Below are 22,626 nucleotides of genomic sequence, written 5' to 3'. Positions count from 1 at the left end.
TCAGCGCTGGTAGAAGAGTCCACCAGATATCACAACGTAGCCCTGAAGGGCAAAGAAAACCACGGGACAACTTAAAGGTTGCATGAGGCCAGGAAGGACCCCAGCCACCCCATCAGCCTGGCTCTGAATTCACCTCCTGCCATTCTTGCTGTGTGTCCTGAGGAGACTCCTTTGCCTCTTTGGGCCTCAGTTTCCCTCTCTGTCTCTTGGGGGGTGCAAAGCAACTGGGAGGTGCAGCGAGATCCCTCAGGAAACGCTCTCAACATGGGGCCAGCAGTGAATGTGTGTCCAGTGGCCAGGACCACTGCTATTTTGATGGCCAGAAATCCAGAATCATCACGTATCTTCTTCAAGCCTAAGTCTCTCCAGCAGAGAGAGCTGGGGAGAAGCTCCAGACCTTCCCCACTCTCTATGCTGCACTTTAGAAACATTCTGGAGAGCTGCTAATCTTTCATTCATTCATTCAACAAATCTTCATTGAGCCTCTATTGTAAGCCAAGCCCTGGGGCAAGTGCAGGGGACCCACTTCCTGCCCAGTGTAAGGGTACGTGGTTGAACACAGTAGCCATTAGCCACAAATGCCCTTGGCTGATAGCAGCTACTGATTTAGACAATACAAATTTCCATCCTCACAGGAAGTTCCACAGGATGGTGCCCATCTAGGGAGCTTTGACTTCTGTCTTGTTGGTTGGACTCTGAATGCCAACATGAGTCAGCCACTGACCACGCCTGTTTGGGGGAGTCTTGAGGAGATTCCCACTAATAGCTGTGCCCCCTCTGTGTCCCAACTGTTCTTTCTCATGTGGGTACATCACCCAGGAGCCTTGGGACCTGAGTTCCTAAAGAACAAAGGTGCGATTCCTGGAAAGACATTTGCAGGTCATGCTTGGGGGTATGAAGATGTTGCGCTGGAGACCTTGGCTCAGTTTCTATCCTATGTATGTCTTGTTGAGTGAATTTCCTTTTATATCCCAGGCAAAACAGGAAAAAAAGTTGCAGGATCTCACCCTGGGCCCACAATTTCAGGCCTAGGGAAAGCAACTCTAGAAAGCTGGGGATGTTCCCTGCCCCCATCCAGGCTGCAGAGGTTTGTTTACAAAGCTGGAAGGAGCCCCCTGTCATCTTCCTCCAGACCTCACAAGGGTCATGCCCATTCCAGGGCACAGAACCATGGGACAAATCCCCTGAGTGTGGCCTGTTATATAATTTTATCAGGACTAACAGGCGGGTGGAACCTTCACACCAAAGTCTCTTAATGTCCTGAATGGTCCATCTTGGGCAGTTAAGAATTCACAGCATGGTCTTGGAGGGAGCAGAGTGCACCCACCACCTGAGCCGAAGCCCCCAGGTTTGTACTAGAAAGAAGGAGGGAACAAGGAGACCTCACTGAGCCAGCCTCCCTCCAAGAGTGGAGGAGGTTCTTCTGGTCACACCCAAAGGTTCTCACCTCATAGACAAAGATTTCAGGGGTGACGTAGAGGAGGTTGATCACGTTGGGGAGGGCAATTCCTATGCCCAAAAGAGCTGCGGGTGGAAGGAAAAATGAAGTTGTGCTGGGGGCAGTAACAGATCACCACCTGGAGCAGCCCTGAGTGCCAGTCCTCATGTGCATCAAGATACTGAGTCCTCACTGCTGCCCAGGAGGTAGATAATGTTGTTGCTATACCCATTTTACAGAAGGGGAAACTGAGGCTCAGAGAGGGAGAGGAACTTAGCAAAGATCACACAGCTGCCCATGTGTGTCACCCTCTTAATCTCTGAGCAAGGAAGGGGGTGAAGACTGAGCATGGGGCCAGGATAAGGTCAGGGGGTGGCCGAGGAGCCCTCCTGGAGTAGGGGGCAGGTCTCACCATTGAGGTGGTCCAGCAGGGGCTTCTCAAATACTGTGCCCATGAGCGTGTGCACTTGATCCTCCTGCAGCCACAGAGTCAGGGAGGAGGGGAGCACAGGCCACTCCAGACGAGGGGCCAGGAGATAGGGACAGTTAGGGACATACACAACACATGTACAGACAGACAGATGGCAGAGGCAGAGGGAGAAGGAGGACAGGAGATCATCCACGTCCTGGGTTCAAGCAGAGCCAAGCTACACCCCAGGGCTGAACCCTACTTGGGACAGGCACTAGGGAGAAGAAGCTGAGGAACCCACACACTGGCTGGCACCCACACACTGTGTGACCATCGGGTGCATTGGGTGGCAAACCACCTGTCACCAGATGATGAGAGACAGACAGATTGACATCTGAGTGGAGGGAGAGGGCATTGAATGGCACACCACTGACAAGTGGATGCCTGATGGCTGGTGGCCCAAACATGTCACTCAGCTGAAGGGACAGCCCACACTCCAACCTGTCCACTGACTGATGGCTTCTCAGGCTCAGGGCCGGGTGATGAGTCGTTGATTACAGAGTGACAAGCAGGCAGGCTGCCTGGCCACTGTTCCCAGACACCCTGGGGAAGCCTGATCATGGTGACACATACAGACGCACATGTACACACACCCCTTCCCCAGGCTCCAGGCCCCACCCACCCAGCATAGGGTCTCTGGAGACCCCAGGCCCTCACTCACATCAACCAAGCCTACATTGGAGGAGGTCACTGTGAGCTGGATATCCCTGAAAGAAAAGAAGGAGGGTTCAGGTGGAACCTAACAGCCCCCAGGCCCAAGCTCCCCTGGCTGACACTGTGACCCATGTGTTGTGGACCCACTGCACAGAAAACATGTAGAAGCCACTGGGTCCAGGAGGTCTCACTTACCCCAGCACAGACGTGGAGCCCTGAAGCTTCACCTTGGACATAGAGAACTGGAGGCTCATGTTCACTACCTGGGTATGTGGGGAGGGCAGGGTAAGCGGGCACAGAGCCACCAGGGAACATTTGGTGGGCCACCAGCTACCCGGCCTCCCGTGCACTCCCCACTCATTCAGGCAACACGTGTTTGTGGAGCACCTGCTATGTGCTAGGCCCTGCAGTGACTGTCAGAAGCAACACAGCACATGCCAGTGAGAGAGGAGACAATAGCCAAAGTAACCAGACCAGATCGTGTTAGAGAGTGGCAGGTACTACAAAGGCAGATTGGTGGCAAGGAAAAGGCTCCTGGGAACCTTCTCACTCAGGGTAGTCCGGGAAGGCTGCCCTAAGGCTCCAACATTTAAGCTGAGACCTGAAAGGTGAGGAAGGGCCAAGAGCCAGGGCAGGAGATGCCTAGCTAGCGGGCTCAGAGTGTGCAAAGGTCCTGAGGCAGGAACATCTTGCCATGTTCAAGGAACAGAGAGGATACTGGTGTAAAGAGTCAAAGCAGCTGAGGGAGAGCAAGCGGGAGTGAGATCTCCTTGAGAGCTGCCCACCTCCAGCCACTCCCACCTGGCCCAGTGCTCACCACATCCAGGGAGAAGAGGGAATGGAAAGCGGAGTTGGAAACCACCGCCAGGACCTCCACAAAGGGCTGCAGCTGCAGTGTAGCATTCTTGGGATGGAGGAAGGCCATGGGCGTGGCACCTAGCCTCACCTTGAGCACCACCGGCATGGGCTCGGGAAACTGGCGGGCCACCTGGAAAGCAGAACAGGAGGAGGGCCCCACCAGGCAAGCCTAGGTGGCTTCTCTACTCAGTCATTCCCCACATTTGCTAATCAAGCCACCGTTGAGTTGTACATGGCTGGGCCATAGAGGTGGGTCCACCCTAGGCTGCTGGATTTGGGGTTTAGTCTCCCCTAGACAGTGTCCTTAAGCTCAATCTTGAGGAAAGGTAGAGATGAAGACAAAGAACATGGTGTCTGGACAGAAGGAGGGGCCTCCCTGAGATTGAAGAGGAGGAGCAGCCTTAAGGTCAAATGCTGAACCCTACTTGGGACAGACACCAGCCAGCAGAGATCCCACAGCCCAAAGAACCCCCCACCCCAGTCCCATGCCTTAGCCCCTGGAATGGCAGAAACGTCACCAACCTCAGGAATGAGCCGGCCCAGTGCAGAGGTGTTCAGTGGGTTGTCATCTGACCTCTGAAATCAGTCCCCCATGCCATGACAGGTTTTAGGGCAGCCACTCCCCAAGCTAGATCACCACCTGCCCCTTATGGACAGGAATCACTCCTGGAGACCCTGTTTAACCCTTCCAACAGCTTTCCTGTGGGCCCAAACCCCAGCTTCCCCAACCACCCATGATTTGGCCTCTATGGGGTCTCCTTGAGCTGGGCCGTAGAGTGCCCCTGCCCCTCCCATGTGCCCTGGGCAGCAGGTCCAGCCTTACCAGCTCCCCTGTGATGTCCAGGTTGAGGGCACCGGCCTTCTGCAGCAGCAGGAGGGCAGAGTCAAACAGGTTCTGGGAGAGGCCCACAGTGGCCATGGTGCCCTTGGTGCCCACATGATGGGGTAGCACAAAGGGGGTGACATCCTTGGGCAGGATGATGGGCTTGCCCAGCAGGAAGAGAATAGCCTATAGGAGGTGGAGGAGGGAGAAGAGTGGCCAGATGACAGTGGGAGGTGGCTCCAGGGCAGAACTGGTATCTTAGATGTCACCCCCCACCTGTCTAGCCTCACAACTTTGTCTATGTGCCCTGCTCCCAGCTGGAATGCCATTCCAGTCCCTCTCTCCTTAACTCTCTACTCCTTTAGGAATCTCCTGGGACACTGAGGATTCCAGAGGCAACAAGCCCCAAGCTCTGGGCTGACAAAGAGGCACTTACATGGATATCAAAGGAAATGTAGTCACTAGTGATGGTGGGCTCATTGATCATGGTGTAGCGAATCTGGGACTCAGGACCCACAGGGTTGAGGCCTTAATGAAACAGGATGGAGAAGAAAAGGTGGCACATTTAGCACTTCATGCATCCAGAAAATATTATCTGATTACCCAGAGTCAGACCAAGAACCAAAAAAGGCAAGGCAAGGCCTTTGAGTAAGCACATCTAAGTAGCAAAGTGCACACACCCAACATTCAGCCACACACACCCTGCTGCCTCTTAGCTTGGATACAGTTCTAACAGGCATGGTTTCTGCTTTCCCATTTGGGAGAAGACTAGTGACTCCAAATTAGAAGGAAAGAGAAGGATCAGACCAGGCACAAATAACCCCTGGCAAAGGCAAGAAAGAACCACAAAATAAAGAAGAGAGCTCTTGTTTATCAAAGTCCAGAATTTGGACATTAACCATCTCATTCAGTCCTCATTATAGTCCTACGGGGTTATTTGACATGCACACACACAGACACTCAATATTTCCCACATACACAGGCTAGGAAGGTTCAGTCTTGCCCAGGAGTGTGCACAGTCTCGTATACTGTGTCAGGAACTCCAGAGGCACATACTCCTGGAGCTAGTGAACACAAGAGCACAGAAGTCAAGCAGCTCTCAGACAAGCATAGCCAAGAGCCCACTTCAGGCAAGTTTACCGAAGGCTCAGAAAATTCTCATTGAGAAGGTTGCATAGGATGAGCCACTGATGGGAACCACATTCCTGGACATAGCTGGAAGGCAAGGCAGGCTCAGGCTCAATCCTAGCCATCAGGAAAGCCCAGCTCTGAGCAAGAACCCCTCCCCCAAGGGCTCTGGGTAAACCAGAGCATATGTAGGTATAGAGAAGGCTATGTTTTATATATCTACTTATGTCTACGTGTATATCTGCTGTTAAATATCTCTTATATTTATATTTTGTATAGTTTTGTATATATATATAATATGTAAATTATATTCAAATATATGATAAAAATTAAATTATATTTAAATATATAATAGTAAATATATAAATATTTACTATTTTGTATACAAATATAGAGTACATAAAATGCCTAAATACATATTTATAAATATGCCTCTATTCAGACTTTTGTTTTTCTATTGTATGTTCTAGATTTAATTTTATTTTCCCTAATATTTTGGATATTGTTTATGATTGTAAAAGAAATATCATGTGATTCCATTTTTACAGAGATTGGGATGGAAAGAGAGGACCAGTGTGAAGGGATTTGGGGGACTCTAGAACATTCTGCATTTTTAGTGTGGTAGTTGTTACATGACCATAAGCAGATGTCAAAATTCTATACCAACAAGGCTAAATTGTTCTATGTTTAAAAAATAAATAGAAACACAAAACAATTAAAAGAACAATACATATTTATTGTGGAATTTAGAAAACATAAAAAAGATGAAAAATATAGCCCATAATCTCAAATTTATTCTTTTTTTTTTTAGATTTTCTTTGCTTTCTGTTGTTGTGAGACAGTCTCACTCTGTCACCCTGAGTAGAGTGCCATGGCGTCACAGCTCCAGCAATGTCAAACTCTTGGACTCAAGCGTTCCTCTTGCCTCCACCTCCCAAGTAGCTGGGACTACAGGCACCTACCACAATGCCAGGCTAGGGTATTTTTTGTTTTGTTTTTTTTCTGTTTTTAGTAGAGACGGGGTCTTACTCTTGCTCAAGCTAGCCTCAAACTCCTGAGCTCAAGCAATCCACCCACCTCAGCCTTTCACAGTGCTGGGATTGCAGGCATGAGCCACTGTGCGTGGCCTTATTCAATATTTTCTTATGCAAAGATAAGTTTCTCATTTTCCTTTTTCCTGTTTAAATAAAACTGAAGTGAAGCTACATATAGTTTTGTATCCTTCTCTTTTTTCTTAACAGCATTACAACTTAATTAAGAGCATAGGCAAGGGCAGTGCCTGTGGCTCAAGGAGTAGGGTGCCAGCTCCATATACCAGAGGTGAAGGGTTCAAACCCAGCCCTGGCCAAAAAAAAAAAAAAATAATAAAGAGCACAGGCTGCCTCAGTTTTGTCATCTGTAAAATGGGGCTGATAATGTTAGCTTTTATTTTATGTATTTTGCCAGGCATGTTGCTAGGTGAATAAATGTTCCCTTTAAATTATGCTTTTAAACAGTTTGTAAGAATCTGAGATGATGGATATAATTAGCTTGATTTAATTATTCCACATTGTATTCCTAGATCATAACTTTGAATCTCATAAATATACATAATTATAAATTGTCAACATACAATAAAATTTTCAATAAGTAAAATTTTAAATAATTCATTAATGGCTTCTATGATTTCACATTCTAGGTATATAGCCAGTCCTCTAGTAAAGATTTCCTTTACTAGATTAATTTCTCAAAGACAAGGGCAAGAGCTGGTTTTTGATATGCATCCACGTACAGGCTTCTTGATGGACATCACCTTGTGGAGGAAAAAGGAAGGCACCTACTTATTAAGCCTATTGCACGTCAGGCAGTTAACCTGTGCTGTCTTATAGCAAGGCATTAGAAAAAGTAGGAATCTTGATCCCTATGTTTTCAATAGAAAGCTTAGGTTCAGAAAGATCAAGTGACTTTTCTAAGGTCACACAGCAAGTGAACTTCTGGGACCAAAGTCACATCCTTTAATTCTAAGTCCAATTTTCTTAGCCTCTTGGTGCTTCCTCTTAAGATAATACGGGGGCTTGGGCAGCTCAGGGAGCAAGGAAATGAAGGAAAGGCCCCCAGACAAGGTGACTTTGAGTGTGTTGTCAAGTGCATCCAGAGCAGTAGCCAGATGTGTGTGGAGAAGAAAATCAGGGTGAGTTGGTAAGAGGCGGGGTCTGAGCACCATGCTGAGAAAGTAGATGCAGAGCCTCTGACTTCCCATCTGTATAATAATGCCGCTTTGCAAGACTGTTGTTAAAAGTTTGTGCAAGAAAGCTAAAGCTACCTAGATACAAAAATATTTACTAAAGAACCCACCACAGGTACACATGCTGGTGACGACCACCCACCGACATCCCATCAGCATGTCTGCCCCTGCCCAAAGCCAAAGCCAGCAAATTGCAAAGTGGAGGTGCCAGCAATCAGCAGCACCAGATTTCATGACATCAGTGGCAATGCCGTGGCAGAGAAAGAGATAATAGAATCCCAGGCAAAGCCGCCACAAGGGAGAAGGTGCTTCAGACAGGAGCGACTTTTAAACAGCCTTGTGAAAAAAGTGATGAGCCTTTGATTATGCTCAGGCTGTAAGAACCAGATGTGAAGCCAGGAGGTTGTACGGAGCTCCTCAAGAAGGTATGACTCCCAGATCAATGGGTGATGCGTTCTTTAATCAGTCTAAGGATTGTGGGTAATTGCCACTGTAGTTCTTAAATATTAACAAATATTGCTAAAAAGATGATGAAGTCCAGCTAATTTCACAGCTTTTAGTTTTAATCGTAAGATAAAGTCCTCATGGAGCCTTGTTTAGGAGGCCACTCTGGCCACTGTTGTAAGTGGACCAACCACAGTGGCTGCAGGTACCTGGGGCAGGTGTGGAAAGTGGGGAGCACTATGCAGGTGAGCCATTACTGGGAAGAGTTAGTGGACACACCCAGCTCTTTGTCTTTTGGGTAGGACAGGGCTGAGGCATGTTCTACTCCCCAGTGGGACTGAGACATAGTGCCCATGCAGTAACCTTCCTGCCCTGTTTCACTCGCCCCTCCCGGACCCATGCTCCCTACAGCACCTCCTACATGAACCACTTACACTAAAACCCTGCCAGGCTTCTGGGGGATCAGTCTAAGGCAGCTGCCTACTCCTATAGTTAGTCACTTCTGGGTAGTGGAAAAATCAGAGGTGAACGAGGCTGATGGAAGGTGGGGAGGAGAAGAAGGCTCAGCCCAAGGCCCTGCTTGGATGGTGGGTGGCCCCTTGAGGAGAGAAACAGGAATAGGGACACTTTAGAGCAAAAGAGCTTGTGTTCTGTCCAGGACATGCTGAGTCAGAGGAGCCTATGGGACTTCCAGGAGGAGGTGGCCAGGGGGAAGTGGAATATAAAGGCCTGAGCTTAGGCTAACACCCCAGTTCTGAGAGTGGGAGGAGAGGGAGAGGGTCTCACAAAGATGACCGAGACAGAGATCTGAGATGTGGGAGCAATGTGGGGGAGCACAAGGACCCTGAAATCTCCAGCCAAGGGAGGCCATTGAAACAGAGATGCACCCACTCCTGCACACACGCGCGCGCACACACACACACACACACACACACCAGGCTGGCAATGCTCTTGCCCATCACCGCAAGAGCCCAAAACTGCCCAGCCCTCAGGCGTGAGTTCTTCCCCCAAACACCGCCTGCAGGAAGGGCTCTGAGGCAGCACGTGGTATCTGCGCCCAGTCCGCAGCTGGCAACAGGGTCTACCTGCTACTCCCCACCCCTCACCACCTTCTATTCTAGACAGCCCTGAGGACAAAATGGGGTGCCCTTGGGTCATGCATCCTTCCTCCCTGAGCTGCTTCAAGAACCCCACCTGTCATCTCTTTTGTCTCCCAACCCAAGATGCAAAGTCCAGCGCTTTTTAAAATCAACACAGCTTATTTCCCAGGCCTGGTGCTATGCTCCGCACTTTATGTGAACTGTCAAGTTCAATTATTCTCACAGCCACCCTGCAAGGGAGGTTCATTATTATTTTTTTTTTTTTAGAGACAGAATCTCACTTTATTGCCCTTGGTAGAATGCTATGGCATCCCAGCTCACAGCAACCTTCAACTCCTGGGCTTTGGCGATTCTCTTGCCTCAGCCTCCCAAGTAGCTGGGACTACAGGTGCCTGCCATAATGCCCGGCTATTTTTTTGTTGCAGTTTGGCCGGGGCTGGGTTTGAACATGCCACCCTCAGTATAAGGGGCCGGCGCCCTACTCACTGAGCCACAGACTTCCTAGGAGGTTCTACTGTTACCCACGTCTTACAGAGGAGGAAAGGTTGAACGAAACACCATGGGCAGCACTGTGGGAACCCAGCCAGGCAGGCCCCAGAGCAGGCATCTCTCAGACTCAATGTGGCATGGTCTCCTGTCCTGATTTAATGTTTTCCTTTAAATCAACTTCCTTTTTCTTAAATTAATTGCAGGAAAGCTTTCTATTACTGTCAAGAATCAGAAATTAACACTCACACTCATGACATCACCAGCTAGATGGGGCGGTTATTTATCCTTACCAATATGGCATCACAATAAATGCATAACTATCCAATTGAAGAATTAGCCACAAAGCCAGGTGCAACAGCTCACACCTGTAATCCTAGCATTCAGGGAGGCTAAGGTGGGTGGAGTTCAAGACCAGCCTGAGCAAAAGCAAGACCTTGTCTCTACTAAAAATAGAACAATTATCCAGGTGTTGTGGTGAGCGCCTGTAGTCCCAGCTACTTGGGAGGCTGAGGCAGGAGGATCACTTGAATCCAAGAGTTTGAGGTGGCTGTGAGCTATGATGCCACTGCACTCTACCCAGGGTGACAGAGTTAGACTTTGTCTCAAAGAAAAAGAAAAAAAAAAGAATTATTTACAAAACACCTCTCACAAAGCCCAGGCATAAGCCCCAGACCCTGAGCACCTGCCGAGCCCCCTCTCATAACATGTGTGCCCATTCCCATACCCCTGTCTCTCTGAATGGTGCATAAAGATTTCCTAGGGTTCCATTCAGACAACTGCAAGGTTATTTTCAACTGTGAGAATCTGGTTTCTGAAATCCCATGATTCTCAAAGTGTGAATGATTCTAAGATTCATGGTGCTAACATTCTTCAATGTTAAGACTCCCAATTTGAAGATTTTTGTTTTGTTGTTCAGATTATTTGATCTACGATATGCAGATTCTAGAATCAAAGACTTGGTTTCAGAATTTGGAGATTCTGATGTTGTTTTGGGAGCCCACAATTCAGTCATCCTGTGATTGACCCCCTAGAAGTCGAACTAATCCAGAAGGAGAGTCTCTGAAGGGACTTAGGGAGACCCAGAGGCCCCACCCGACCCCTCTGCTCCCAGGTCTTACCAATTAATGTGCCCAGGTGAACGTTGATGCCCTGCACCAGGCTGGCAATGCTCAGACACAGCTGCAGCGAGGGAGAGAGGGGGGCTCGGGTTAGGGCTACCCTTGGGCAGGCGGGGGTGAGGATCCCTGTCTAGAGCCTCCCCTGACCTGTGCACCAAGTCTGGACTCCCTCCCATCCTCCACCCCCCAGTGGCATCTACTAGCACCTTCTCTGGGCACTGAGGAAGCAGGAAAACCGCCCTTAGGTTGATGGGGGCAGCGTGGGCCCATAGGCATCAAGGACAGGACAGGGGCTGGGGAGCACAGCAGAGGTGCCCATAGGCTGTCCCTGAGTGACTGAGGCAGGGAGCCTGCTGCAGAAGGCCCCAGAGGGCCAGTTGGTGAGAGGGTGGCACCCATGGTGGGCCTCAGATGCCAGGGAGATTGGAGGCTCTTCCAGGCACAGTGGGCAACCAGAGAAGTGTATTAAGCTGGGGTCACTGTGACCAATGCTGGGGGCAGAAGAAGAACTGCAAGGCCGGGGACACTCATAGCCTGGTCCAGGCCAGAGCTGGTGAGTCTGGGCCAGCTGAGGCCCCAAGGAGGAGAAGGAGGAGGACAACAATGACAAGGAAGAGGAGGGAGGAGTCCTCCCCTCCTACAGGGCTGCCCACAGTCCCTTGCCCAGAGCATGATGGCTGTGAGGGGAGCAGGGTAGCCACAGGGAGAGGAGGAAACACTGGACCAAGAGGCAAGGTTAAGGGACCACCCGGACAGCCTGCAGGGCTGTCAAATCAAGCTGCACCACCTGCACACCTTGAACCTCAGTTTTCTTATCTGCAAGATGGGAATGTTGCAGTCCCTCTCTGGGGGGATGTTGACTTGGTCTCTACTACTGTCCCTTAAAGGGGTGTGGTGGTGGGATGGGATGAGGCAGGGAGGGAGAACCAGCTCCCCCTGGACAGTGAGACCCTGGATCTCACCAGGTCAGATCCATGCAGAGAATGACAGGAGCTAAAATAGCCACTCACTCTGCCAAACATTGTCCAACGCGCTTCTCAAATGTGAACGCACTTAGTCCCCACAACAACCGTCCCGCCCCTGCCCCCAAGTAACCTTTCTGGAGTCAGGAGCAGAGGGAGGCTGAGTGGCTGACCTGCAGTGTGCAGCTGGGAAGAGGGGTGCCTGCACTCACCTGGCCATATCTGGTTCCAGCACCCATGCCTTGCTCAGTCTTTGTCTCCTTTACATAAATCACAGGCCCAAGAAGGCATTGTCTTCACTCCCAAGTGTGGAACTGGGTCTCCTCAGGGGGATTAACCTTCCTCCCCTCCAACCTCACAGACACTGCTGCCCTTATTTGGGTCTCCCATTACTACCCTGGACCATTGGCACCAGCCCCTGCCCTGCCTTCATGGAAAAGTGAAGCCACCCCATGAAGTGCCTTCTATTTTTTCAAATCCTAAACAAAGCCCCCCCGGGCATGAGATCCCACCCTGCCATCACCATGCCTTTGGAATGGAGTGGTACCCTCCTTACTGAGATGTCTGTCAAGTCCATTACCTTATTACTCAAGACGGCTTTGATGTGTTTCTGCACCAAGGCCAGCAGCGCATGGGAGGTGCTGGAGAGAGACACAGGAAGGGCTTCTGAGTTCCCAGACCACACATGCTAGGCTCTATGTCAGCAAAGCCGCAAGTCCAGAGAGGCAGTGATTCCCATCCTATACACGGCCATGTGCCAGACATAGTGTCTGCATAACTGTCCCCACAGATGAGGAAACAGAATCTCAAAGAAGAGGGTCATTTGTGTCAAGGTTTGGAAGTGGCCAAGAATGTAATAAGTTAGGCCAGGCATAGGGAGACAGAGGGGACATTACCAAAGCCAGACTTGGCCACATCCTCAGCCAGCTGGCTTTCTGGCCGCCCTGGGCCCAGGGGGAGAGGCCAGACTGAGACCCTGCCGCCTGCTTGGGTCCAGTTTTCTGTGATACACCTAATCAAGTCCCTTCCTGGTGCTGGGCCTCAGTTTCCCTCTGAACCATGAGAATTGGGTCTAAGTCAGTGTTTTCGGGCAGTGTTCCACAGCAACCTCTGCTTCCTTGGATCACTAAAATGTTGATTCAAGTTAAAGCCCAAACTCTCAGGATCACCTCCCAGGGAGGTGGGAGGATGGCATCTGTGTCTTTAAAGCCACCCACCTCTGGGCTTTCATTCACCTTCAGTAAACTGTGAACAGCCCCTGCCCATGAAGACCATGAGGGGTAGTGAGTTATACACGACGATCACAGTACACAGGCACAGATGGATTTGTGCGCAGATACCCCTCTGTGGGAAAGAAGCTTAGTCTTCCTGCAAACATTTCATTCTTTTAAGCCTTCAAAATGTTCAACCGCCTCAGTGTGAGTGCCCACCCACATTTGGGAAGGTGTAAACATAATATAAAGGGATTCACATAGGCTGCCTGGGTTTGAATCTGGTCACACCTCTTGGCAACTGTGTGACCTTAGGCAAATCACTTAACTGCTCTGTGCCTCCGTTTGCTCTCCTGTAAGATGGGGAAATATATACCTACCTGTGGGCAGCAAAGGAGGTGATCTGTGCAAAGGGCCTAGAGTGGTGCCCAGCAACCAGTAGGCGCTCTGGGTGGGGGCTGCTAATAGTTAGATGCAGGAGTGAACAGCCCCTGACCACTGGAAGGGCTCGGCCAGTCCCCGGCCCTCTCCAGCTTCCTTCTCCCCGTGTCTGCTGGGAGGAGTGGCTCCCTCAGTTCTAATTCATCCCAAATCCCTCCCCAAAGAATATGTTAATAGATAGTGTGTTTTGTCTCATGGTACAGAGTGGTAAGGAGGACATTGGCTCTGGCCACTCGCTTACTGTGTGACCTCAAGCAAGTCTCTCCCCTTCTCTGTGCCTTGGAGTCCACAGTCATAAAACAGGTATGATAATGGGCATCTCTGCTATTGTAGCCATGGGATAAAGCTCTGAGTGGGAAGTTCACAAAAGGTCACTACAGCCCTAGCACCTGATATTCCTACCCTGCCCTCACTAGGTACTCACCTGTTACTGTCATCAAAATTGCTGGAGTGGCCTAGGAGTGGGAAGCAGGTAGAGATGCTGACCACGGGGGTTCCAATGGAGCTCTTGGCCACACGGACGTCAGCCAGCAGTTCCACAGGCAGGGTCAGCTCCAGGGGCTCTGGAACACTGCAGGGAGCTAGTCCTGAGTCCCAGCGGTACCACCCAGCAGAGCCCACCACAGCCAGTGAGGGACCCTGCAAATCCCTCAGCGTGTGCCTGACCTCCACTCACGGTAAGATAGCCCCTCCCAAGACAGCCCTAGACACCTCCTCAAACTCCACTCAAGGTCATAGACATTGCAGCAGATGGGTGTGAGCTCTGGCTCTCTGGGCCCTTCACTGAAAGACCCTGGACCAGCCATTTGCCATGCGGAGCTTCAATTTTCTCTTCTGTGAAATGGACATAAGATTGGTTGTGTCTATTTCACAGGGCCCTGCTGAGTTTTCTATGAAATAATAATGTGAAATTATCCAGTTCAGAGCCTGCTCCCATAGTAGTCTGGTCCCTATGGATCTCTCTGAATGCCCAGCTCATAGTTTGAAAATTAAATACCTCCACATACATGTTGGAGGCACAGAAATAATTCTGAAAGTCACATCTATTGTGCCTGGCTTTGCAAAAGGGAGGGCAGTAGTTATAGCAATGAACCCATTTCTGTGACCCCCACAGCCACCCTGAAAAGGTTCATCCCACTTCACTGATGAGGAGACTGAGGCTTGGAGAAGCAAAGAGACTCTGCCTAGTGGTGCAGTGGCTGAGCAGGGTCTGGGTTCTCAGTTCTCCCACTGTCTGATTGCCAGGGTGGGAGAGAGAGGGCACTGGCAGGGAACCAGGGGGCCTGGGTGATGATCCTAGAGGAGTTACCAATTCCCTCCCCTCACTCCACCCCTCAGAACATCCTGGAAACTCCTCTTATGCCCCAACAATGAGATTCACTCACCAAAAGATCTTGAAAGTCAAATTGGCTGCTGCTGACAAGTGGATCCCAAAACCAGCAATGAATTTCAGGTGGAAGTGGAGCACGTGGACATTCAGAATCTGGATCCTGAAGGATAGGAATCAAGGTGACAGAGCGTTCCCTGTTAAACCAGAATTAACTCTGGTGGGGGAGCTCCCAGGCACACCTGTACTGTTGGCGTTATGAAGAAGGACTTTCTGGCCATTGGAAACATGGTGAGGGAGAGGTGGTGAGTTCCCCATCATGGGGGGCATGCAAGCCAAGGTAAACAACCAGCTAGTAGGGAAAACATGCAGGGGACCCCCAGCATCAGCCAGAACTGGGTGAGATGATTGCTCTGGGTTTTGACAATTTCTGACAGCAATCTGGAAAGCTGAGAAGAGGGTACAGGGGAGACTATGGGAACCAGAGTAGGCAGAACTGCCCTCTGCAGCGTCTAGTCAGTGTCTTTGGCCGGTAGCCTTCCAAAGCCGCTGTTCTGCTTGCCAAGCACTCTCCAGCTCACCTACAATTTCCTTTTTTCCTAAATGAAAGTCGGTTTTTTTTTTCCTGTATAGTAGTTGGGGAGAAATTCAGACGTGGCAAAATGATATGAAGCATAAGGGTCACATCAGAACCCCACTCTTGAACATCCCCACTGTTAGCACTGGGTGACATCTTCCCGAGACTCTCCTCGGGACACTGGCCGAGCTAGCACCTGCTACTGTTCGCTGAACAACCATGCTGGATGTGTTCCCACATCCACCAATAAGGGTCTTTGGTGGGGTTTTCAAACAGCCACGTGGTGTTCCTGTGTGGATAGATCACAACTCACTGAGGAACTCTCTGTTGTGGGGTATTTGTGTTGTCCCCAGTTCTCCACCATTATTAAGAGCACCACCCCCCTCACACACACACCCCTAAGGGCTCTCACACTGGGGAACTCCAGGCCAGATTTTTTTTTACCTACCCACTTCTTATTCCAGTGTTTTAGAGTTTTTAATGTTTTAAAATGAGCGGATATCCACCAAGTGCAGTGGTTCTACTTTTAATCCTAGCACTCTGGGAGGCCGAGGCAGCTGGGTCACTTGAGCTCAGGAGTTCGAGACCAGCCTGAGCAAGAGTGAGACTCTGTCTCTCTTAAAAATAGAAAAACCAGCCAGGCATTGTGGTGGGCCCCTGTAGTACCAGCTACTCAGGAGGCTGAAGAAAGAAGACTGCTTGGGCCCAAAATAAAATAAAATTAGTTGTACCATTCAAAATTTGATAGATTATAGATATATATCTTCTCCGGGAAACCTAAAGATCTGACAATAGTGAGTCTGTGTTCCCGCATGGATGGTGACAATCCCCCAGCCCTGGGAGGTGTCTAAGTTTGAGACAGCCCCACCTACCTCTGCCTTTCAATCTTTATGCATTAAGGGGCGTGAGGCTCAGACATAGGTCTAAATTCAATGTCTGGCCTTTGGAGGAAGAAGCTGAGGTCCTGCCAGCCCTTGGGGACCCAGTAGCCATGGTCTTGGTCCCTGAGGACAGAAATCCACTAATCAGATGCAGCAGGCCACCTTGGTTCCTTCTTCTTGAGATCCCTCATTTGGGGAGGGGAGCACTGTTCTAGCTGTGGGAGAGTACCCACCTCTAAACAAGTGTGCTAGTCTGGAGCATTCTGCCCAGTGGGTGGGAGCACTCACCTGGTGGGGGACCATCTCCCTAGCAGCCGGCAGCATCTTCTTTGGAGGGAGGGAGCACTCACCTGGTGGGCTGAAGCACCTCTCCACTCTGGTCCAGGAAATGTGGGACGGTGACCTGAAGAGCCCGCTGGAGAGGGGCTTTCCCGATTTCAGACACTATGGGGCCAGAGCAGAGTGAGATCAGGCTGCCCTCTGCAGCCACCAGGCAGCAGGAGCATACCACTCACCACCCCCTGCCCCACGTGGGACTGGAAGGGGCAGGCTTGCATGGGAACACATGGGGGTTGGGCAGCAGGCTCCCCCAGAGCCCACCTATGTGCATCAAGCCCTCTGTGCCGGGCAGGCCCTGCCTCCCTCTCTCTGCCTCTCAGAATCCTGCTTGTTTACCCCTTTCCTCAAAAACTGTGGTTGGATCCTTTTTTCTCTTGCAAGGCTCCAGCTGGATCCCACCCTCTCCTCCTCTGGGAGCCTTCCCCAAGTCCTGGAGCAGAAGGAGCATTTCCCCATGTGGAAGTGTCCCTGGAGAGGGAGGGAGAAGCCTTGCTGGAAAACTGAAGACTCACGAGCCCCCCAGAGGCTGAGTGCAAACCCCAGCCCTGCTACTCACTGCCCGTGCAGCTGCTGCTCCGGGCTCAGTTATCCCCTCCATAAATTTGTAGCGATTATCATGGCATCTGTGACTTGGGGCCATTGTAAAGCCTTGGTGCGCAGTAAGTGCTTATGATCACCACTGCTATTTACTTTTGTAAGAACAGTGACTGTCACTTACACAGCACTCCCAGAGTGCCAGGCACCATTCCAAGTGCTTTTCTGTTCTTATCGTGCCCAATTTACAGAGAGGTGAGGACACCTGGCCAGGGAAGCTGGCTCTGACTGAGGCATCTGGCTCTGAGCCTCTGGACTTCCTCATTCACGTTGCTGCTGAACCGGAGGAAGGTGTTAATTAAACATGAGGTGAATTCAAACAAGGGGTGATGGCGCTGGAAGGGGCATTGAATTAGACATCACAGGCCTGAACTCTGCTCAGACTTGCTGGGGGAGCTTGAGAAGTCCCTGAGCCTCTCTGGGCCTCAGTTTCCCCAGAGTATAAAGGTGGTACTGTCTGTGTTCCCAATGTCCTTCCTGGCCTGATTTTATACGGCCGAGATGAGAACTCTAGGCCTCAGGTTCCATCTGCAGTGATCCCTGCCGTGGGCCTTGAACTCTAGGGACTATGGGATGGGGTGGGGGGCGCAGTGGAAACCACCCATCCTGGCCTCGAAGCAATGTATGCAGTGTGGGCCTCCGGCCAGGTTTCTGCCAGGACATAACACAGGCCAGCAAGCCAGGGAGGACTCCCTGGGGACAAAGGAGGCTTGCACAGGGCAGGGAGAGGGCAGGAAGGCGGTGAGGGTGGCGGGCCTCACGTCCCTTCCTGCAGCCATCCATGCGTGGCTCCGTGCTCCAGTCACACTCTGGCACGGATCACTGACCCCTTTCTTTGCCAGCCCATCTGCCCGGATACAAGGTCCCGGAAGGCTGTGTGTGTGCCTGAGGGTGGGGGGACCCTGCTGCTGTCCTGAGCCACTGACTCACTGCTTTGTGGTCCGGGCCATTGAAAGGTTGTTCTACTGTCTGATATAAGTCTCTCACACTATCGTTACAGCTGAGCTTGGTCATGGGGAAAACAGCTTCTGATTTCCCAGCTTTGGTGGAACCCTAAATTCTTCCCCCAGGAGGCAACCAAGAGTGAAAAAAGATTTATGTGCTGGGGTCCTGGACTTTGGCAGTGTTTCTCCCTCCCTGGGCCTAGGTTTCCTCGTTGTGCCTTTCCCACGAGATAGGACAGGACTTGGAAGGATCGGGTCGCAAATCTCCCAAGTGGGGCCCAGAAAGGGGCTGGTTTTCTTCTGCTGAGCCCAAGAGGAACCTAACCTCAGTAGCACACGCCATGCTAGACACAGCTCTTCTGAGCACGTGTACAGACCCCCCCCACACATGTGTACACCTCAGGCGCGCAGCCACTCGATGCACACCCACCAGCTGTGTGTCCACTGTCCAACACATAGGCACATCTGTATGATATTTTAAACTCATATGTAGACACTCAAAAAAAAATAGCCACTTAAATTGCCCCATGCCCACATCACTAAAGCGCATGAGCACGGTCCTGTGCGCACATTGACCACATAATGCATACTCATACTCATGCCCTCATTTTAATAAGTATTTGTTGAGCTGCACTGTGACAGGCATTTTCTGGCTACTAGAGACATAGTAGCAGATAAAAATCTAGGTCTTCATAAGGCTTTTGAGATCACAAATACACACACACACACACAGGATATCCCCCACACATGCAGATATGAACTCGCAGACACACGCTCAGTGGCCATCTCTTACCGTAGCTCAGTGCAGCCTTGTTGAGTCTGACTACAGTGCTCGGAATAGAGGCGCTGACCACCGGCAGCAGCAACACCAGTAGCAGGCCCAGCCCACGTGCCCCAGTCATGGCAGCCCTGGCCACTGCGCCCAGGATCTGTGGGCTAAGGTAGGGGCAAGAATTAGGGAGCTTGGCCAGAATGGCCCACCCCTGAGCTGCCTGATGGGAGCTCCCAGTCCTGCCCCAGGTGCCCAGACATTAGTTTTTGCATCTCTGGACTGGGAACAATCACTTTGCCCTTCCTATTCCATCAGGAACCACAGGAAACCAGTCTGGATATGGTCCCTAAGGCCCAGAGAAGAATAGTCTTGCCTAAAGCCACACAGCAGACTAGGGCCAGGTATAGCACCTGGGCTCCAGCAGAGGAAGATGGTAAGACTCCCAAATGGGGAGACCAAAAGCAGCTTCCTATCCCAAGAAGATAGTCCAGGCCCACCACCCTGAGGCCCAGGGCTGTATCACCTAATGCCAAGAGTCCAGCCCAGCACGACAGCTGGTGTCCAGGGGAGAACCCAAAGGGGTCCTGTCCTCATCTCATCCTGGCCAGGTGAGGAATGCCTTCAAAGTAAGCCTCTCACACACACACCCCTCCCCTCCCCACCCATCCTGGCTGAATGGGCAGATCTATGTCAGGGAGAGGGAGCCAGGGGGAATGAGGAATTGCTGCTCAGATGGACTAGCTGAGGCCCATCAAGTGGCACTGGCCAGGAGTCCCACAGCAAGATCAGGGATAGACAGACCTTCTCCAGAAGGAGGCTGGGGGTAGTATCGCACTGCACAGAAGAGAACTGAGGCTCCTTGCTGGATGAGTGCCTGTCCCATCCCCATTCCTACCTCAGGCAGCTCCTTGAACAGGTGAACTGTCCACCCCCGGTGGCCAAGTGTGGAGGCTGCTATATGCGGCTTCCCAGTATGCAGGGCCTACTGGGAAGGGACCTGAGGAGTGGCAGGTTTGCTTGTGGTTGCAAGTGTTTTCCTTGCAAACATGGTCCTTGCCAAAGTGTATCATCCCACATGTGTGGTAGGGCTGCCACGTAGCCAGGCCAGACTGCCAAATTCTGTAAGACCCTGGGCTAGGGGCAGCTTTGGCTTCAAGGATCAGGAGATAGTGGAAGGAAGGCTGCTCCTAGGAGGGTACCCTCATCACCCCAGCCTTGTCCAGCGAAGGCCCAGGAGGAAGTGGGCACTCAAAGGCAGGAGGATGGCTGCACTAACTTCTCAAGCCTGGTGCCACCAAGTTCTTCCAGAAACATACTTTTAGGAGGAGCAGAAGGCTACCTGAGCCCTAATGCTAGTCATATACACTGAGACCTGACCCACTCACTGACTGAGCCTTGATCCTGGTTACATACTGAGTCCTAATCCTGGTCACACACTTAGGTCTGACCCCAGGTATACACTGAGCCCTGACCCAGTCACTGACTGAGCCTTGATCCTGGTTATATACTGAGCCCTGATCACTGTCACACACTGAGCCCTAACTCAAAAGGGAAGAGATATGAAAGTGTGGATGACCCAATCCCCGTTCCTTAACACCCCAGCCTCTCTCTAAATGCACATCCCACCTACGACGGATTTAGTCCATCACCTTTTTTCCACAATACAAACTCCAAGTTCCACTTTGGTTATATGGGACAAAATGAACTGTGTGTGTACATGAAGAAATTTGTATATACACATGCATGTGAAGATTATTTGTGTTTGTGTGTGCATAGTCACATGTTCATTAAGTCATAATTACTGGCATCAGAGGAAAATGTATGTTTTTATGTGTGTGGACATGAAATGAGCCTGTTGGCATTTTGGTTGTGGTGTTACAGGCCTGTTTACACAAACATGCATGCATGTAGATGGGAGTTTTATGTACGCATATGCATATGTGAGTTTGGGCTACTGAGTGTGAGTCTACAAGTGTGTGGTGTTAGGTGCATGTGTGCACGGATACACAGTGGACTGCTTTCTGGTATCAGGAGATGTGTGTATTTGTGTGCATCTATATGTAGGTGTGTGCATCTGTATGTAGATGTGTGCATGAGGGGTGATGGCATAGCCACAAAGAAGGCCCCTCTGTTTCCCTGTATAACACAACTGGGTCATAGGCACAAGAGGCCTTCCCCCACTCAGATTCCTCTATGGCTCCCACTTACTCCACACCAGCCCAAATATCAGGCCCAGAGCCCAGGCCCACCTGGGGCTGGGCCCCCACTAGTGCCAACAGAGGACATAGATCCCTTCAAGCCCTTCCTAAGGATCCAGAGCTCCCTTGAACTAGTCCTGCCTCCTAGCCGGTTCCTCCATCCCTATTTTATTTTTTTAATTTATTTTTATTGTTTGGGGTTCATTGAGGATACAAAAAATTAGGTTACACTGCTTGCATTTGTTAGGTAAAGTCCCCTTATAGTTGTGTCTCTCCCCCAAGGTGTGCCATACACTGTAACCTCCTTGCCCCTCTCCCTTGTCCCTTGTTCCCCTACCCCCCACCTTGAATTGATTTGCGTTTTTCTCTTATGAGGGTATGTATTAGATCATCTACTGGCTTCATATTAGAATTGAGTACATTGGATTCTTGCTTCTCCATTCTGGTAATACTTTACTAAGAACATGCTCCAACTCTATCCAGATTAATAATACAAAAGATGTAAAGTCTTCATCTTTTTTAATGGCTGAATAGTATTCCATTGGTGTGTGTATATATATCACAGCTTGTTAATCCATTCCTGGGTTGGTGGGCATTTAGGTTGTTTCCACATTTTGGCTATTGTAAATTGAGCTGCAATAAACAGCTTAATGCATATGTCCTTATGATAAAATGATTTTTTCTTCCGGGTAGGTGCCTAATAACGGGATTGCAAGATCAAATGAGAGGTCTAATTTAAGTTCTTTGAGGATTCTCCACACTTCTTTCCAAAAAGGTTGAATTAGTTTGCAGCCCCACCAACAGTGTAAAAGTGTTCCCTTCTCTCCACATCCACACCAGCATCCATAACTTTGAGACTTTCTGATGTGGGTTATCCTCACTGGGGTTAGGTAATAATCTCAAGGTGCTTTCAATTTGTATTTCTCTGACAATCAGGGATGATGAACATTTTTTCAAATGTGTGTTAGCCCTTCATCTGTCTTCATCAGAGAAGATTCTGTTCATATCTCTTGCCCAGTGGTAGATGGGATTGTTTGCTCATTTTTTGTTGATTAATTTGAGCTCTCTATAGATTCTAGTTATCAATCCTTTGTCAGTTGCATACCCTGAAAATATCTTTTCCCATTCTGAAGGTTGTCTTTTTGCTTTACTTGTTGTGTCCTTAGCCGTGCAGAACCCCATCCCTATTATAGAGGCCAAAATGAATGGGTGGAACCTGATGTAAGCTCTTTGAGCTCCTGGCCTCAGTTTGCCCATCAATACATATAAGCAGGCCCTCCTGCCCCTCACCAAGCTGAGACAAACAGCAGACTCAGTGGACAAAGGTACAAATATTGACCAAAGTCACTGTCGGTGTTTGCTGTCAGCATGAATGCTTCATCTTCCCCAACATTTCCAGGGACATTTGGGTGACAGCCAGTAGACGTAAAGAAGGGAGATTCTCGGCTCGGTGCCTGTGGCTCAAGTGGCTAAGGCGCCAGCCACATACACCTAAGGTGGCGGGTTCGAATCCCCAGCAGGGACCCGCCAAACATCAAAGATGGCTGCAACCAAAAAATAGCCAGGCGTTGTGGCGGGCGCCTGTGGTCCCAGCTACTTGGGAGGCTGAGGCAGGAGACTCGCTTGAGCCCAGGA

General features: G+C 50.3%; 1 protein-coding gene across 1 annotated transcript; it reads right to left on the bottom strand.

The window, feature by feature from the left end:
* On the bottom strand, positions 1 to 18,951 carry BPIFB2 (BPI fold containing family B member 2). The gene is made up of 15 exons (XM_003788098.2): positions 18,815 to 18,951; positions 16,495 to 16,588; positions 14,745 to 14,849; positions 13,784 to 13,930; positions 12,288 to 12,348; positions 10,746 to 10,806; positions 4,679 to 4,770; positions 4,243 to 4,428; positions 3,942 to 3,995; positions 3,379 to 3,549; positions 2,757 to 2,824; positions 2,569 to 2,614; positions 1,851 to 1,914; positions 1,448 to 1,524; positions 1 to 42 (listed from the first exon to the last, which is right to left on the bottom strand). Exons 1-15 carry the CDS (start codon positions 18,921 to 18,923, stop codon positions 1 to 3), a joined length of 1,377 nt encoding a protein of 458 aa, XP_003788146.1. The 5' UTR covers positions 18,924 to 18,951.
* Positions 18,952 to 22,626: the final 3,675 nt, after the last annotated feature.

The sequence above is a fragment of the Otolemur garnettii genome, unplaced genomic scaffold, assembly GCF_000181295.1.
Source record: "Otolemur garnettii isolate 467f Iridium unplaced genomic scaffold, OtoGar3 scaffold00025, whole genome shotgun sequence".
NCBI lineage: Eukaryota > Metazoa > Chordata > Mammalia > Primates > Galagidae > Otolemur > Otolemur garnettii.
Note: the sequence above shows the minus strand (reverse complement) of the source record. Positions and strands in the feature narration are given on the sequence as shown.

What these genes read in the sequence shown, in the direction of transcription:
- BPIFB2 (XM_003788098.2), bottom strand. Translation starts at nt 18,923, where the DNA reads ATGACTGGGGCACGTGGGCTGGGCCTGCTACTGGTGTTGCTGCTGCCG. An exon ending in TGGGCCGGCTCATTCCTGAG is followed by an intron (nt 3,550 to 3,941) that starts GTTGGTGACGTT and finishes TCTGCTTTCCAG; the next exon opens with GTGGCCCGCCAGTTTCCCGA. An exon ending in CTGAAATCTTTGTCTATGAG is followed by an intron (nt 43 to 1,447) that starts GTGAGAACCTTT and finishes TTTGCCCTTCAG; the next exon opens with GGCTACGTTGTGATATCTGG.